This window comes from Spermophilus citellus, assembly GCF_964194105.1.
Source record: "Spermophilus citellus genome assembly, chromosome: 16".
NCBI classification, from domain to species: Eukaryota; Metazoa; Chordata; class Mammalia; order Rodentia; family Sciuridae; genus Spermophilus; species Spermophilus citellus.
The window spans coordinates 85,182,622-85,202,311 of record NC_138196.1 but is presented as its reverse complement, the minus strand read 5'-3'; the positions used below and the strand labels follow the sequence as shown (position 1 = coordinate 85,202,311).

The following is a 19,690-nucleotide window of genomic DNA, read 5'->3' as shown; positions in this document are numbered from 1 at the left end:
ATGCAAATGCTTCCTATGAAAAGTAAAAATAAATGACTTAACACATCATCACTGAATGCTCGCTGTGAGCCAAGCACAGGGCTCGGCATTGAGAATGTGATAGCAGATAAAATCAGGTCCCATTCCTATGGAGAGAGGCGGTAACTAAACCTGCACTGTGCTTATTAAAATAACCCTGTGAACCGAGGCATGCACATAAGTTTCAGTGGCCAGTCCTAGCAAGTAAAAGGAGAGCTCAGAGTCAGTGAGGAGGGGGAACATGAGATCCATTTCAGGTAGCACGGTCAGGAGGTGGCCTGCATGGGCACCTGAAGGAGGTGGTACCTGGTACCCACAATCCTGACTTGAGGCTCAATGTAGGTAATGCACCCTCAGCTTTGTGGAAGGGATGAGGAAAGCAACACACCACAGAGAAAATCCTGAACTTAGAAATAAGGAAGAGCTAAGTGGGAGAGCCAGTAAAAAGACCTTGGTGCGTGAAAAATGAAAAATCTGTTCCAACTTTGTAAGTCTAATTGACTTTTCCATTATGATAAGTTTAAAAAATAAGAAGAAGAATTATAAAAGAAAAATAACACCTACAGGATGTAGATGGCCAGCGGGTTCTGGACCGGTCTCCTTTCTCCTCCCCACCAGCCAAGGACGCACTATCACATGGTGCCCTCAGACCCCCAGCCACAGAGCCTGCAGTGGCAGGTAAGTGCCTGGTTTCTGCCGTCTCCCTCCCTAAAACATCACTCAGACTCAGAGGCATCAAGGAAATTGACCCTCTGGGAAAGGAAGAGCAACTTCCTCCCGGACAACAGCCCATCTGCCAGGCTTTGTGCTTTCTGAGCAGAGGGGCGGGGGCTCTGCTGCCACTGGGGGGCCAGGGTGGAGAAGTGTGGAGCCACACAGGGACGGGCCGGCGGGTGAACTGTCAGCCGGCTGGTAAGGAGCTGAAAACCACCCATGGGAGTGGAAAGAGCAGCCTTGCGTCAGGAGATGTGGTCACTAATTGGACTCTGCTCCTCATGACCACCTGGGGTTTCCTTTATGGACCTCAATTTCTCCTTCTATTCAATGACAGATAATCCCATTTGATGTCCTGTAACTTCATAGAGTAATTTACAAAATAATAATAAAGTTTATTTTTAGGAAGGATGGAAAGGTGCAGGGTCAGAAGCGTCTAGCATGCATGTTGATGTCTCTGTATCCACGATGCAAACTCAGTGTTTGTTTTTAGGTAATAACTGTCACTCTTCCAGCCTCCAGCCCCGCTCTGGGCAGAGGTCATGCTTTCTCTAAACAGTTGTTCATCTGCTCCCTGACCTGTCCTGTTTAACTTAATTGGCTTAACAGAGACCTAATGAGGCCATGGTCCTATATCCCTAGGGACCGGTTTGTTAGCTGGACTTAACCCAGTTCAATAGAGAACATGTCTACCTTATGCTGGGCAGAGTAATGAGAAATGAAATCAATAAGGCCTGTCCCCTTTCCTTCAGGAGCTCATGATTTAAAGAGCTGAAGGCTGGGGCTATCGCTCAGTGGTAGAGCGCTTGCCTTCCACATGGGCGGCACTGGGTTCTATTGTCGGCACCACATAAAAATAAATAAAGATATTATGTCTCTCTACAACTAAAAAAAAAATTAAAGAGATTATGGAAACATAAATTGGTGTCCTAAACCCAAAGACGCAGGAAGGTTAAAGCCAGAGGGTGGAGCCCCTGGGAACAGCAAGCACCCTGGGCAGATGTGCTGTTCGATGAAGGGGGCTGTGGGGACAGGGCGCATCCCCTGCCACAGGAGGGGCAGCAGCCCAGCAGGACCACAGGGCTGTGGACCATGCCTATCTGAGCTCCTCGTCTGTTTCCGAAGCAGACAGCTCTGCTCTGCTCGGCTCCTGAGGAACCCCAAGGAGAACAACTGGTGTGGCAGCTGCCGGTGTGGCAGGAAGGAAAGTCATCCTGGGTAGGAAGGTGAGTGCGACGTTGCCATGAGACACTAAAGAGAGCAGCGGCCGCACCACAGGGAGGGACTGTCACACAGGCACTGGGGCCTGTGCCAGGGAGGGAGGAGCAGACCGGAGGCCCAATTTTCAGAGCATCCAGGGCTCCCTCAATTCAGTTTCAGCACCTGTTAAATGTGATGAAGAGGTTTTTACAGGAGGTATCGTAGGATCAGAAGCAGTATATATGAAGAATCTGCAGCACCTGATGGTGTGCAGCAGGACAACTGTTCTCGGTGGTCAGGGACAAGTGCCCCTGTGCTCAGACACATGGCTGGAATGCTGGGCTCCAGTGCGGCTCTCAGCCATCTCTTCACCTGGTGACTTTGGGGAGTCCACAACCTGCACGCCTCATCTGGTGGTCCGGTATAGTGGGTGTGGAAAACTGTAGGCACTAGAACTACCCTTGTTAGAGGTCAGCAAGGTGCACAGGGGCTTCAGCCAACAAGATCCAGCTCAAATCTGTCTACCAAGATGAGAGTGTGGATGTGTTAACATTGTGAATTTCAAAAGAGACCTATTTATAAAAATCAAGATCATCATATTTGCCTGGACAGAAGGTACAGATGCTCTCTAGCAGAGGGAGTGGATGAACAGTGGTGGCCAGGACCCCTCATGACCTCTCCCACCAGCTCAGCCCTTCCTTCACGTGGTCCATCTGGGTGATTCCATCCATTCTATTTGAACTCAGCTCTACAGCAAACGCTTTGTCTTTGGGAGAGGGGACTGTCCTCAAGCTGACTTGAGTTCAAATGAGAAAGCTTTGTGTTTTAGGCTTCATTTACTTTAAATAATTTATAGATAATGCTGAGATTAATATTTAGATTGCCTTCGGAAAAAAGATTTCCATAAACAATATAAATAAAACCAGATGAAGACTATTTACCAACATAATAAAGCAACCTCTTTCCAAACAAAACAGAGTGCTGACTGCAATCCATCCACTCATCTTGACTGTGGCTGTCCTTAGTTTGGATCATATCTTCGTCATTAGTTCTGATTACAAGAATTTAGAAATTAGAAAGAACAGAATTGCCTTTCATTAAAAACTGTCTCAGAAACACTTCAAGCTGTTCAGAATTCTTCCTCTGTTATGAACATCAATGTCAGCAGTGAACGTGTTACTTGCTGGATGTAGTCACATGTCCTTTGCTCTAAGGGCCACAGGGTACCTGTACACACAGCTGTGTTCCCCAGGGTACATGAGGACCACCTGGGTTCTGCTGTCACGTGGGAATAGATGGTGGCCCCGGCAGCGCATCAATAGAGGGCCTATGCATCTGACGCCATGATTGTCACACAACTGGCACTGCCAGTAATCAGGACATTCCATTCCTTTGAAGTTACAATGTAGCAAACATCTGAACATGGATTTTCCTTCAAATATTCTGGATTTTTCCTTGTGACTCCAATAACATTCTTTTTGCTGGTAAAATCAGCTTGCACCCCAGGACATCTGTTTTCAAGGTGTGGCCCATTGGTCCCTGGAAAGGGGCACTTTTAGAGGCTCTTGGAAGTCAAAATTATAATAATAGGAGCATGCGACATGGACTTTGCTTCCTGTTGCCATCTTCACCAAGGGAGCAAAGCAATGGTGGGAAACAGATGGCAACAGCACCACCAAACAGCAGAGAAGGCCAGGCTCCGTGAGACACGGCTGGGCAGCGGGGAGCTGATGGCTCCAGCTCATCTCAACACATCACATCTCAGCACGCGGCTGCACAGCACATCTGCCCTGAGGAGGTCTGGAGGAAAGACACAGGCCTTGATTGGACCTGTGAGCCCGATTCCCTGCCTGTTCCCCCAGTGAGCACCACTTCATCTGAAAGAATTACTGACAAACCATCACCGCTAACATTTGAGGATTTGTCAGACATTTTCCTTAAAAAAAAGAATGAATGAGTCTTTTACTTCAAAGGAAACAACTGACAAAATTTGTAGCCAATCACAAAATCAAAATCATCTAGTAGAAATTAGAATATTTGAAGATCATCTCTGCCACCCTGAGCTTGACAGTTTCTCAATGCCTAAAGATTTTTCTGATGAGATGCTTTGTAATATTGACAAGTACAATTTCAGAATAAAAAAATATTACCAACAATAATTTGACATTATTTTATAATGTCAAAAATATGAATTCAACAAAAGGTGTAGCAATTTTAAAATCCATTTACCTATTAACATATTCAAATTGCATAAAGGAAAAACTAAGGAAGTTGCAAGGAGACACCCACAAATTCATGGTCTCAGCAGGAGATTTTGATACATCTCTGTCTCTGTATGTGTCAGATATAGGTGCCCCCAAGTCCTTGTGTTGGTGCAGTGATGTTCAGAGGTGAAGTGCTTGATCCTGAGAGCTGTACCCTGATCACCCAAGTCTGAATGGGGTGGGTGGTAACTAGGCAGGTGGGGCAGGGCTTGGTTGGAGGAAATGGGTCACTGGGCCTGCAACCTCAAGGGTACATCTTCACTGGGCCCCTTCACTCCTCAACCCTCCCCTCCTCTCCCTCCCTCCCTCCCTCCCTCCTTTCTTCCCCTTCTCTGTTTTCTGGCTGCCAAGAATGGACAGTGCTCCTCTTCCCTGCCCATCTGCATGATGTGCTGCCTTATCTTGGCCCAGAGCAAGGGACCCAGCCACCTCTGGACTGAGAGAAACTGTGAGCCTCAGATAAACGTTCCCTTTCCTAAGCTGCTCTTATCAGGTATTTTGGTCACAGTGACACAAAGCTGCCTAACAACAATGCCAACCAGTGTGGATTGAATGCATACTCAACAGCAGGGTATGCATTTTGTTCCAGGAATATTCACCAAGAAGGAGCATATGCTCAGCCATAATGCAATTACCAATACATTTAAAGGGGCTTCAGATATACAAAGTTTGCTCTTTAACCACAAATTTGCTTGGAAAAATCATCAGACATTTGGAAGCTAAATAGCATTCTAACAAAAAAGGAAGCATAAAAGAAAACAGAACCTATTTGAAATGAAAACATAATATCAAAATTGAAGGGGTGCAGCCAAAGCAGTTCTTAGAATAAAATTTATAGCATTAGTGCTACAAAGGTATTTAAATACCCTCATTTAAAAAATAACAACAACAACAAAAACAAAAAACGGACTTAAATCACTTATTTCGGCCTCACACTTAAGAAACTTGAAAGAGAAGAACAAAACTCACAATAATCAGAAAAAGTATTAAAACAAATTTAATAACACAAAGAAGAAATCAATAAAATTGGAGACAAATAATAGGGAAAACCAGTGAAACTAAACTTTGTTTTAAGAAGATCAATAGCATTGACATTTTGCTTGCCAGATGGATCAGGTAGAATAAGAAAAACACAAATTATGCACATCAGGAATTTGAGCTGTGGCATCATCCACAATTTAAAAGGTACAGAAAATACTATGGAAAGCTTTCGGAGTAAATTTAATAACTTCAATGAAATTTTAAAATTCCTTGAAAGATACCAAGTATTAAGGTTCTTTGAAGTAGGAAATAGATAACATAATAGACCTTTAAGTAGAAAATACTTTGAATTTATAATTATTAAAAAACTAAGCTCATAAGAAAGTTCCAATTCCTGATGGCTTCACTTATGAATTCTCCCAACATTTAAGAAAAAAATTACCAAACACATACGCATTTTTCTAGAATATCCCAGAGGAGATAACATTTCCAAATTAATTGTATGAGTTCAGTGTTACTTTGGTGGCAGAACTAGACAAAATAATTACAAGACTCCATATCGATGATAAATGTACATGCAAAGAATCTGAACAAATTTTGGCAAGTGAAATCCAATAGCATTTAAAAAGGATAATTCATCATGACCAAATTAATTCTATTCCAGAAAGCAGGTTGTTTTAATATTGGAACATCCATTTATTTATCGTATGAACAAACTAGACAAACAAAAGACCATCCAAGTAGATGTAGAAAAAAAATCTTATCTATTTCTATTTAAAAATACAAACTCCCAACAAATTAAAGGTAGAAGATTATATCCTGGACCTCACAGGGCATCTATGAAGAACCCTGGGCTGATACCATACTTATGATTAAAACCTGAATTTCTCTTGACTAAGCTCAGAAATAAGGTGCAGACATCTCCCTATTCCCAGTCAACCTTGGGGTAGGGGTTCTAGGCAGTGCATGCAGGCAAGGAAAAGAGAAAATGCTACGAGCTGTGTGTATGTAGACGTGTGAATACATAAACCCGTACCACAGATGATGGAAATAACAGTTCACACCTTTAGCTAATGTAACAGATTTTGAGTCAGTCTGAAGTGTTAAGTCACTTGATCACTACAAACATGGAGGCACGGGAACAAGAGAGATGGGGGAAGGACTGAGGTAGTCGCAGGGGCGAATCTGCTGTGCACCCAGGCCCACGTGTGCACCCCTGGCTTCCCTCTTCCTGGCCAGGGGCAGAACAGCTTCAAAAAAAAACATCATTTGAGTAAGACCCGAGTCAGGCTGGCCTCCAAGGACCTATGCTGATCAGTGGCACTGAAGACATTGCTACCAAGAACTCCACCACCTGGGCCAGCCCCTCAATCTGGGCCTCCAGATCTTGGAACCGAAACCAACCTTTTCTTTGCTATTTTATAATCCCCCGTCTATGGCATTGTGCTGTTGGCAACGGAAAGTCACTGCTGCTTTTAAACACACTGCAGCTCCCCAGGTTCCTGAGCGGTGCTCCATTCCCTGTCCAATGGCATCACTGTCCCCCCAGTGCCTGCTCAGTCACTAGCCCTGATCCTTTGCCCCAACCCTTTTGTTTCTTCCTCCAAAATGGAGCGATCGTGGGAGCAAAGGTTCATTCATCCTCGCCCCTTGGCCCTGGATTCTTCAACTTACTCCAATCACTGACTGGTCCAGAGACCACACAGACCTAAGGCACACACACACCAGACTCCGCAGAAGTTGCAGGATCGCAGAGCCAGCTGCACTCCTCCCACAGCGACCAGAGAAGGCTCCAGGTCCTCAGAACCCTGGTCAAAGGATTCACCGCATTTTCTGAATCAATCCCACTGACTGCCACTAACACTAATTGCTTTGAAAGTTTATTTAATGGCACAATTATCAGTCTATAATTTTTCCTTCTTTTTGAATATCAAAAGTGTTAGAATATCAAATGGTAACAGACTAAAAACAAGAAAAATCCCTCTAAAGACAAATTTGATCACATACATTTAAAGAATTGTATTTGTTGGCTCATATACTGGAAAGTTTCGATTCTGGTGTATCTGGAAATGTCCAGCATATGTTTTAGAGATCTGCAAATAAAGCAGTTGTGTCTGTAAATTAAAAGGACAGAAGAGTTAAACAAAATGACGGGGGTGTGGGTGAAGGGACAGCTTGCTTTCACACAGTGCTGGATCTCCTACCTGAAGTCAGAGCCGGCTCTCCTGCCGTTTTCTGGAATCCCGGGATCTGGACACATGTCGGAGACCAGGGCAACGCCTCCTTGGCTCACTGTAACAGAGAGAAGGCATGTGAGGGTGTGGGGCAGTCACTGGGGAAATACCCAGGGAATGAATTTAATACGTGATCTAAGAATTAAGTCAGCTTGGCACCATTAAAACAGGACTTGGTTCTCCTTCCTGATAATCGAGACTCTTTCCAATGAAAGAATGAAAATGTCTTTGATTTTTACTTTCCTCCACTGGAGAAGCTGAAGCTTAATTAAAAACGCATGTACTCATTACAATCACCCTTATGTCACATTGAGGAGCAAGACAGAAGCATGACATCAGGGTATAAAGACACCGGAACTCAGGGAGAGCATGGCCTTGCTCATCCCCAGGATCAATGACACAGAGGGTGACCACACAGAAGGTCTGTGCAAGGCCTCTAAATAAAGCCTCCTAGTGAATCCCAACTTGACCTGACCATGCTGAGGAACTTGGACTCAGGAGCAATGGCCTCGCTGCACCAGTGTGCAGGTTTGTTGTGGAGTCTCTCCAAGTACGAGCGTGTCCTCTCCCTGGCACCTCACTACCTCCGAATGGCTTCTAAAGGACCCTTCGTATGCTGGATTCCGGCTGCCACGTCAACACCCATCCTACCCCTGTAGCTTGCCAGTCCAACCAAGGCAATTCCCTCTTTCTGTCCAGAATTTGCCTAACAGAGTCTTGTGAGCCAATTCAACTGGATGGAATGTGGGTGTAGGTCCATATGATTGCCTCTGAAAGACATGCGTGGGTGCTGGCCGAGACCCCGTTGACCTCACTGTGCCTGGATTTTGAAACCTGAACTTCAGTGCTGTTGTTGGGAGTCCAAGGATAGAAGCAGCAAGGTGATGAGGTAGCTCAGGAACCAGGACTCTCTATGTCATCCTCGAGGCTGAGCATCCACCTGTAAGGGACCCACCCCATCTTAACATGCAGCCGATCTCTCAGCGTTTACCTCAGTTGAAGCCCATTTGAGTAGGTGATCCTATTATTTGTAGCCAGAAAGAATGTACAAATTCAAGGAGTTCAACCAACTCCATGTAAGTGTGATAAACCCAGAGAGTTCCCAAAGACCCATCACAACGGGGTTTTTGACCAAGGGAAGATCTTGGAAGCAGAAAGAGAGCACAATGCACCACCAACTGGGGCTCCCCAATACGACCCTCAGACTTCTCAGCAGAAACTCGGCAGGCTGGATGGAGCATGACAACATACTTGAAAGATGAAAGAAAAGCACGGTTAACTGAGAAGTCCTCATCCAGCAGAACTGTCCCTTCAAAGTGACGGTCTACGAGGCTATATTATGTTATCTTATAGTTCTTAGATCCTAATATCATTTGCATTCAAAAGTTGTTATTTAAGTTCCACTTAACTCAGCAAAAGTATAGATAGATGATAAGAGGACACTTTAAGAGAGAAATTCCAGGGTCATTGTAAGGACAGATCATTTGTATGATATACTTTTCATGTTTTGAAGATCTATAATCTGTCCAAACATGTGAAAAATGTAACTGTGGTGCAGGAGACACTACATCTGGAATAAAAACAGTAGACAAAAGACACCTCCAGTAACTCTTCCCATGACATATCAAGGCACCAGAAATTTGGCTCCTTTCATTTAATACTCTTTTAGTTCAAAAATGTCTTCTAAATGTAATACATTTGCAAATAAATCGTAGTGAGGGAGTTCCTTAGCAGCAGGCCTTCCCTGCACGAACGCTGGAGTCCTTCAAGTTGAAACAGAAGGACACAAGACAGTCACTTGAGGCCACAGGCTTTGTGGTTTGGTTGTGAGGAGCTCCCCAAAAGCTCATGTGTGAGGCAAGGCAAGACGGCTCAGAGAACAGATGACCGTCTTATGAGAGCCTTACCCCAATCAGTGACTTAATCTCCTGATGGGATTAATTGAGTGGTGGCTGGAGGCAGGAGGGTGTGGCTGGAGGAGGTGGGGCTTGAGGTATATATTTGATGAGTGGAGTCCCTGCCTCCTGATCATTAGTGAGCTGCTTCCCTCTGCCACACTCTTCCTCTATGATGGTCAGCCTCACCTGGAGCCCCCAGGAATGGAGTCTGCTGTCTGTGGATTGACACCCCTGAAACCGTGAGCCCCTAAATAAACTTTCCCTCCTCTACAATTGTCTGGCTGGGTCTTTTAGTCACAGCAGTGAAATAGCTGACTAAAACAAAATGAAAATATAAATTTCTCCAGTAAAGAAAACACATGGGAAAATGTAAGACTAAGCATTATACTGATTTTATTTTGTTTACTGTTTAAAAGACAGTGCATACAATAATTATAAATCTCTACCAATAGATTAGTAATGCAGGAAGGCATGGTTTCTGACATCAATTGCATAAAGTAGGGGGAAGAGCCCTTGGGGGGGAAGGTGCAAAGTTTTTGTATAGCATTAAAGTTAAGTTGGTATTGATTGAAAATGTTCTGATTTTAGGTTGTTGTAGGTAGTTTCCATGGTAACAGCAAAGACAGTGTCTAAGACATGTGGAAAGGGGGAGAGGAGAATCACAATGTGTCATTGCACGGCAGCAATGGCCAAGCACAGTGCGGCGGCCAGGGAGGAAAGGGGGAAGCTGGGGACACGCAGCATGCGCGGCGGATGGTGGAGGTCAGGGCCTCAGCCAGCCCTCACTCTGGGGACTGCACTCCCTGTCACAGACAAGATGTTTCGATTACACATGGGAGCTATGAGCCCCAGAACCTTGGGATGTCAGGAAGTGACCGTGCTCACAGGCAGGCTCATGAAGTTGCCATGAGGGCGGACCACGTCCAGTAGTATGGTCTCCTAACAGAGGAAGAGGACACTGCGGCATGAACACACAGAGGAGAGCCACGGGAAGACCCAGCAGGAGAGCCCCAGCAGCCAGCAGGGGAGACTCAGAGGAGACCACCCTGCCAGCACGTTAGACTCCGACCTCCAGCAACGCAAGGGGCAGCTCTGCTGTCCAGCCCTCGTGCAGCTGTGCTGCCACAGTGGCCTCCCTAAACAGTTCCTTCCCCGACCAAAAGACAACATTCAACTGAACACTGTCCCGCAGAGGACACACGCCGCGGATTCAAGGGTGCTTGGAGGGTGAGTGGAAAGGAGTCGGCTTCAGAGACCTGGACGGGAGGACGGAGGCTTCCCGGGGCGTGGGGACGAGGATGGGGAGGTACTGGGTGAAGGGTACAGAGCTTCATGTTGGTGTGAAGAAAGTTTTTGCAGATAGATGGTGGTGACAGACCCAGAGTGGTGTGACAGATCCAAAGCCACAGGACTGCATGTTTAAAATGGTGACATTTCATGTTCTAGGTCCCTTACCTCCGACTTCCTCCCTCCTTCCACATCCATATAGTCATAAACACAGACAGAGATAGACAATACGTGGGCATGGACACACAGGTGTCATGCAGGTGTAGACACAGATGCGATACAGACACAGACCTATAGACAGAGATACACAAGTGTCCCCTGTCTAATGCTCTGTTCTTCTCCAACACCAGGGTCTTACAGTCTGTCTCACAGGCTACGGGGAAGTTCCCAACTAGTAGGCAACTGTCTACCACCAACGCTCTAAAATTGATCTCCTTCTTACACTTAGATTTAGTAATTTCAAAGCCCAGTCATGGTTTGTTTTTCCCCCCTTTTCTGGCTAAATGACTCCTACCTTCCCTCAAGCAAAGCAGCTGCCTCTGCAGCAAATGGCAGCGTCTCCTCAGGGTGCACGGCTGTCGCTGTTCTGCCAGAAGTAGAGCCCTCTAGTGTGGCCGCAGTTCTCCATTCTCTGTACTCAAAGTGGCCACGTCATAGCACCAAAGCTATGAAAAGGTCTACTTGTACTTTTCCTTTTCTATCATGTTCACATGAAATAGGAATAAAAAGAGGAAAATTGGAAGTATCCATCCAAGTTAGCTTAGAACATTCTGGACTTTTAAAAAGAATAATGCCAGAGTCAGAGCGGAGAATGCACCAGAAAGCCTGGAAGGATCGCCAAAGGCAGAAGACACCAAAAGAGCCATGAGTGAGTGACTAGTTGTAAAGTACGGTGGTTTTCTGAAGCAGGGGGAAGTGAGTGACAAGGGGACAGAGAAGGCGCAGTGACAGGACAGACACTAGCAGAAGACGGGTGCCACAGACCCACCACCGATTTCACCCACATCACCAGCCACAGACCCACCACCTATTTCACCCACATCACCAGCAACTGCTCCTCCCATCGCTGCAGCCTCCCAACCAGTCCTGGAGACGCACCTGCCACACGCAGGGTCCCCCATCCCCCATGGTCCCCAGGGAGGAACCTCCAGCTTAGCCTCACCCACTTCTGAGTTTGTTGACTTTTACCTTTTCAAGTTCACAGGACATATGCCATGGATATCCATAAGCACATTAAACTTTAGTCAAAACTTTGGAGTTAAAAATTCTAAACAGAAAATATTCAATAGATATTCATGCACCATTGACTAAGGCTAGCACCAGGAGCAAAATGGCAAGGCATGAACAGTTACAAGGTAGAGCCTGTAAACGGTGGGTGAATCTGGTCATGGAAATATACGTTTCAAAGGAATCTTCCAAAGCATGTTGATTCACAAGGTCTGCAGAAATAGACAGAAAAAGACACAGATATGCAGAAACAGACAGGTCCAAGTGGATATGCATATCTCACCAGATGTGCACTTGCTCTTCAAGGAGACACCTTGTGGTTGCCAATCAAAGCCAACCTTTGGACGCATGTGGAACAAGTACACAGGTAGGGTAGGGCCACAATGGACTAGGGATAGACAGGGAGCATAAGCATCTCTGTGTGATGAAGACGACGAGACTCGTAGATTAGTGAAGGTAAGGTTTACAATGGTGGAATAATTGGAAATAATTACAAATAAGTGCTAAGAAGAATTCTGCTGATGTCAAAAACTAAACAATATGACATTTTCTAGAACTCCAAGTATCACACGTTTTACATTTAATGCATACAGTTGCCCTATGAGATATTAGTATCAAGCCCATTCTACAGATAGAAAACAAAACTGAGACCAGACTCATGACCCAGTTGACAGCAAAGTCCAGGTACCTCTCTCCACACTGGTCACAGTCACAGAGAGAGACAGAGCAGATGTGACTGGCTCTGTGAACCCAGGAGGCCAATGCCTTAGAACAACTTTTACTTTCAATAATCTCCTTTACAAACTTTATTGTTTAATAATAAAAAGATACTGAGGGTCAAAGAGGGAAGTAAACAGATGTCCTCATTTATGTTCTCAAACAAAGACACACACGGGAAGCCATGTGGATCCACCATGAGGCTTTAGCTCAAACCATCTGGTAGCAATTTCCCCTCCTTAAAACCCAGATTCAAATGCTGTCCATGCAAGGACACGGTCCACCTTGGATAACTGTAGCTATGGAGTGTGTAGGGGCTGGAGCGCTGAGTCTCCCAGGGAGGTGTCATTCTGAGTGAATTCCTGGCTTATTTTTGGGATAAGTGATCTAAATAAGAGCCTTTCCGTCATTCAGTGCATTTTAGTGTCCCGACTCCTGTGATTGGTTATTTAATTTCCTTGTTGATCCTTATTTCTTTAGAGCCTACAAATATGTTTTAACTTGGACAATCTCTAACCGTTGTAAACCTTTGGAGAAGAGACCATAATGAGGAAGACTGCTCCACACACAGCATGCACTCTGGTTGAAATGCCTTCCCAGCAAGGGCCCCTCCATCCACGACCTGGAGATAAGCAACTGCCGCTCTGGGGCATGTGCTTGGGGATACCTTGGAATAGAGACTTACCTGTATCACAGTTTGGAATAAATCGACCCTCATGTTTTTCCTTGGATATCTAGTAGACTCAGTGTGCTGTCACAGAACAAGGCACTCCTGTGTGATGCAGCTCCCCTTTGTGAGTGGCAGAGGTTTTATCTCATCAAGAGAGAGCCTGGTCCATCCCACCCCTCCCCGCCCAGGAGATGAGGCTGGAATCGATGGCCATTTCAGTGACAACACTGCTAGCCTAGGGATTTCCTCCATGGAGTGACAGCAGGACTATGATCACTCACCTGTCACCAGGGACATTTCGACATGTACGGCAGAACTCACTTTCTGTTTCTGTGGAATGTTTATACTCTCTATCAGTGGTTTTAGCCCTAGCAGTGAACACGTCTATGAGCTCCATATGAATAAGTAAGAAGTCCTGAAATTTGAATGATAAACTTTTATCAATGCACCCTTAGGGATTTTAAGGGATGGTTTATATAGAAATGAGTTCCCACAAACACCTTGCCTTTCTGAATCTGATTTTGGACCTGTGGAATGGCAGTCGGAGCGAGCACTAAGGGCCGGGCTTCCCGGGTACCAGCTCATCACAGGGCCAGGCATTTTCTGGCTTCCCTCTCTTCCCCTGCAATATACCATGGTGCACAGTTAGTGGAATGCCCATTATTTATTCCTGGCTGGGCAAGAGGCGCTTAGACACATCCTTGTTTTCCCCGTGTTCTCCACTCCTGCTGCCACAGACTTCAATCAAACTCTTGAGTTTACAGTAATTTTTTTAAAATGTATTTTAGATTCCAATGAAGTCTCCCAAATGCATTGTTTAGAATCTAAAAAGAAAGTTAACGATTCTTTATTCTATAGTAAGTAAAGATTATTTGGCTGGCATTCAAAACCTTCACTCTTTTCAACCTAATTGCCCCCCAGACTGTTTTGCTACCAAAGAGAAAAACAAGCAGGTATATTATAAGGACCCCAAATAACTGAAAGATCACTGTGGCGGCAAAAGTTCAAATGAAAAATGTTTTCTTTACATATCTTCAAATTAAACCAAATGTTTACTATTTAAATAAAATAAGCATATTCTGATATAAAATCAGTATAAGTGAGCTTAAAAAGAATCATTGTACTGTTTTCAAGATTCCTGATCATTGCCCACCACCACCTGCCTGGTCCCTCACTATCCCCTACGTGTGTCCTCGAGTGGAAACCTGCAGCACTGGACTGTGGGAGGCCTTCCGCGCACGTGATTGGACTTACCTCCCCGGCTGGGCGAGAGGCGCTTAGACACATCCTTGTGTCCAGAGCTTCCCCCCACTTCTCAGGTCCCAGGGCTTGTCCGTGTGGAGGCGTGTCTGGCCACTACCCCTGAAGACCCAATTGTCACCCCTGACCTTGGGACGCTGTCCCCCTTAATCTACAATCGATGGGATTTTCCCCAGAATTTTTTGTTCCCCAATAAAAGTCCACTCCCTGGCGTGTTCCCTCTCTCTCGCTGGCCTCTTCAGTCAACCTCGCTACCCTAATAGGTAGCTGGAGGCTGGATGTAGGAGAAGCAGTCCTGGAGCTGGTTTAAAGGTAATTAGGGTCTGTCTCTCTAATTCAAACTCCCTTCTGGATTAGCCACGTAGCGGAACCTTCATTTAGGAAGCCGGTGCTGGCTGTGGGCTAAGCTGGACAGTGGTGGCCCAGAGCCCAGGGCTGGCTCCCAGGTGCAGGGACTGCCCCCTGGAGAGAGTCAGGGCTGAGGCCCTACATGTCTGTCCCAGTCTATTTTTGTATATTCCAGGATTCTGGATATAAGATTCATGAATAATTTTCAGGACTCTCTCAAAAAAATCTTACCAGATGCCCAATTATTAATGATCTCCAAACAGCATGAATAACATTCAACTAGAATAATTTATATTGCTTTTCATGGAATCTAAGAGGCCCAGGAATAATCTTGAAAGGTAGGAAGAGAGAATGTTGAATCCATGTATAATATAATTCATTTCAGGAACACATATACATATGATATTATATGTAAAATATAATATCCATATTTAAATTTCATAAATATTTCACATTAAATACAATGCAATTAAATTCTGAAGCCTCTTTTTGTCAATTCTTAGATTTTTTTAAAATAGAAAATACTCAGATGATTTCTTACTGATAGTACTTGATAAGTGGTTTCAGAAACTTTATTTTAACACAGTTAAAATAAATGATATCAGCATATATAATTTATGGATATATTTTATCACTTTAACTTATGTTTTACTTGTTTTCAAAATAAGATAATTAAAATATTATATTTTATACAGATAGAAAAATGCAAGTAAGCATTAAAATAATGGAATTTGTATAAACATTTAAATGTATAAATACTATTCTATATAGGTATTTGTCATATTTTAAAATTATATGGTTTATTAATATTTTTGAGGTATAAGTATATAAGAATGCTTAGAAATTTTTTTTTTCATTTTAAAAGAGCACAAAATTAAACTTTCTGATCGAGGATTTTTGTGATACAAAGTTTAACATTATAATTAGTATATCAATAAATGAATTGATTTGGTCACTCCACAAAGCTCATTGTCTCAGAATTTTTCTATATGTAATTTTCCTCTGTATATTATTTAGATACTTTGCAAATGAAATCAAAAAAGAGATCCAAGTTTGAAACTGCTATAGAAACATTTCTTGCAACTGTTGATGGTCATTTTGAAAATACATAGCTGCAAGACCCTTGGGAGGAGTCATAATTGGCATACAAATAATCCAATATGTGCCTAGCATATTACTCTCAAAAATTAGCATGTTACATCTCCTTAAAGAAGTAATAGCATGAGACTTCTAGCTGAGATCACTGAAATTCACTAAAAAACTTATGTAGGTTACAATCATATAGCCTCAATTGCTTTTAGTATGCTTCTAATCATGGCAAACTGCGTCTACAAATGTGGAAAAAAAATCAAATATTGAATTCTAACTATGCCCACAAAATGTGCACAATTTACTTTGTGTAAGGAATTATGAAAACCAAGAATAGAACCTGAGGGCCCCACACAGGTGGCGCACGGTGGCTGGCACAGCTCTGCACACCTTGCACCTCAAGCCAGGGCCCCATGAGGGAAGCTTCTCCTCAGGAATGAGAGGCGGGGCCCAGTCGGTGGGTCCTGTTTATTACGCTTCATGTAGATTTGAAATTACTTACATTAGGCCTCAGATATGCATTCCCATGTAAATCAGGATAATGGTGACCGTGATAAAAAGCAGATTATAAAACAAAATATTCTACAATGCCATTTTTCAATCAAATATATACAAATAAAGCCTGAAACTGTTGATGGACACACTGTCTTACTAGTTACTTGCTGACTCAAACCATCCTACTCATAACCGTCTACCCATATAACTTAACACAGTTGGACTTGTGTATGTGTGTTATTTTTATGCTCAACAGTGAGAACAGATTTCTTCTTACAAGAGAAAAACAAGAACAAAACAGAGATCCCTCCTGTGCTTCCAGTCACATGCTCTCCTGGGGTGCACTGTGCCCAGCACCAGCAGGGTACAGGAAAGTGGCCCTACTTACCCCTTGTCCACCACAGCATGGGCCACCAGAGCACCTGACCCACCGCAGCAGTGTTCACTAGCCAGGACTTATGGATTTGAAGTTTTTAAGAAATTACCTGCACCCTTAAGATTGACTTCCTTGAGAACTTCAGCATCAGGTGTGCCACGTAAGACTGTTAGTGACAGAAGCCGTTGGGACACAGGCCAGGAGGTCCACTGCAGGCAAGAGGTGTCATGCCACGTCCAAGCTGGGAGAGCAGCTGTGCACAGTGGGTGGGGGCGCGCATGCTTATTGGTGTGCAGGGAGGGTGGCAGAGCCTGGCAGGACGCTGCCCACCACCACAGGTCAGGCCTGAGCTCACCCGAACAACGCCAGGCAGGCGAGGCGGCCTGGTGCCAGAGGGGACTTGTGGTCTAGTGACAAACTCAGGTGACCAGACAAGGACTCCCCCCTCCTCTTTTCATCAAGTGGTCTGGAACCTAAAGAATCTAGCTTTGAAGAACAGTTACTAACAACAAGGAAGGGAGGAGAGGAAGCTGGGGAGGAGACACCTAGGAACAGAAGGGAAGGGGTAAGGAGGAGAGAGGGGAGGGGGAGGGGAGGAGAGGGGGAATGGAGGGGGAGGGGAGGGGTGGCAGAAGGGAGGGGGAGAGGGGGAGGGGTGAGGGGAGGGGAGGGGAGGGGAGGGGAGGGGGAGGGGGAGGGAAGAGCAAAGGCCAGGGAAAGGAGTGTTAGCCAGAAGTACCTAACCTCTGCTCCAGGAACTCACAGCTGTGGGGTGCAAGAGGACTTGGGGTGGGCATGGCAGCTGGGCCAGGCCAGCACAGAGGGGATGTTCCCAAGCAGGGCACTAGGCTGGGTCTACAGGGAGGGCTTCTGCAGAGCAACGGAGCAGGGGCCAGGTGTGGCCCAGGGGCAGGGCAGCCCAGAGGCCGAGGGACTTGTTCCTACTAGCTGATGTGCTTTCTTGAATGTGTGCATCGGCTGCATCAGCGTGACCCCAGCCCATTATCCTTCATTAGGCAGCTGTGTTTGGGTGTCACAGTTATTATCTGAAACTTCAGAGAGAGGTCAATTTTTAAATCTTTTCTTCACAGTACCTTTATTCTACTTACTTATTTATTGTTTTATGTGGTTCTGGGCATTGAACCCAGGGCCTCACATGTGCTAGGCAAGTCCTCCACTACTGAGCCACAGCCACAGCCCCAGATGTCAATTTGTCACCTTTTTTATGATATTTGCCACAAGAATACACTTGAACAACACTTTTATAGGTTTCCTTACAGAAAGTGGTAGATGGTGGCAATCTCTCTCCTACTGAAATGGCAAATCACATTTCCTACAACGTGCAGGGAAGTACTTAGAGATAATTTTTAGGGGAAATAAACTGAAAAAAAAGAAGAAGGAGGTCTGTGTCAGAAAAATCAGACAAATTCAGTGATAATACACCCAAATGGTTTCAGCCAGGAGAAGTGAGGTCCAGAGAGTCTAAGCAGCTTTCAAGACAGGCAGAGGTGGGATACAGGAATGTGTGCAGTGGTGGCAGAACCCTGGGAAAGTTGAAAAATATGTGAGAGCACATCCCCCACCCACCCTATATTGCTCCTGCAAAAAATGCCACCACACAGCCGCCCCTCTCCACATCTCCGCCCCTCTCCACATCTCCGCCCCTCTCCACATCTCCGCCCCTCTCCACATCTCCGCCCCTCTCCACATCTCCCGGTGGACAGCCTGGGCTGCCTAGAGCAGGGTTTCTCTCAAGTCTCCTGTGGCTCCAGTCTCACTCTATGAAGCTTTTCCGTGGGGAATTTTAATCCAGGGAGGTGATGACCCACAAGTTTGCTTTGTAAAAGATGAGGGAGATAGAAATACCACAAGAAGGAAGGATAACATGCTAAGACAATATCACACTGAAAGCGACCGCTATGTCTCATTTTTTCTTAAATGAAGTGTTATTTGCATAGTATCAGCAAATACTCAGAGACGGGACTTTGCACTTGTCACTGAACAGCCAGGTGGATTGACTGGGGACTGAGATATGCCTGGTGCTTCCAAGACATGCCCTTCCCTCTGGAAGCGAGTGGAGGGGAACTCTCAGCTTTACGGTGCCCTTTCTTCCTACGTTGATCCACATTATCTTTAAACATGGGTGAGGGGGTGGCATGTTGTTTGAACAGGCCAGGCATTTTTATTCATAAGAAACCTAACAATTCAAATGATCATCTTTGTACATTAGAGTAATCCAAATTACCAGGGAAATAACACTTGATAACAGAAATAGCAAGCTAATCGTGGCCAATTTACTTAGTTATTCAGCCACTACTTGGCTAAAAACTGTTCAGTGCTGGTGTGGAGACTCTGCCAGCACCTGGGAGGCCTTCTGAGAGCTCAGGGAGAAAACGCTAAGAGGTGCAAAAGCAGAGAAACAGCCACAGTGGCCAACCAGGTGGTGCTCTGAAGGAAGGAAAGACTGTTGGAGAGCTACGGGGGGTGGAGGGCATCCGGTTTTGGACTGGGTCAGAGCTGGCCTCTGAAAGGCAGTGTATTTATGCCGCGGCTGTGAGGTGAGAGCAGACTCCACGAGGCTCCCCACGTGGGCAGCAGGAACAGCCTAGAGCATCAGAGCACCACAGACAGCCAAAGCACCCACCCACTGAGGCTGGAGAGGAGCTGGGGGCCAGAGGGAACCAGCCAGGACACACAGGAGAAGGTCCTGTCTCCCTGTGATTGTCCCCCTCTGGCTCCTCCTGCAGGACAATGTTGGAAGAAGCCAGGGGCAGGCACAGAGGCCACCGCTGACGTGGCCAGAAGGAAAGGTGGCCGTGTGTTGGGCTGGCATGCTCACTCAGAGGGCGAAGGAGCTGCCAGGGGCTCACTGCGTGGGGATCAAGTGTAAAATGTAGGGATTTGCTTGGTCA

At 45.4% G+C, this 19,690-nt stretch overlaps 1 protein-coding gene across 1 annotated transcript in view; it reads right to left on the bottom strand.

The window, feature by feature from the left end:
• The window catches only part of CSMD1 (CUB and Sushi multiple domains 1), a gene marked incomplete at both ends in the record, with an annotated part of 1,655,719 nt that overhangs the window by 490,751 nt on the left and 1,145,278 nt on the right, over window positions 1-19,690 (bottom strand). The window contains one exon of the mRNA XM_081269879.1: window positions 7,382-7,469. Within this exon, the coding sequence (XP_081126005.1) occupies window positions 7,382-7,469 (88 nt within the window). The remainder of the gene's footprint in view (window positions 1-7,381; window positions 7,470-19,690) is intronic.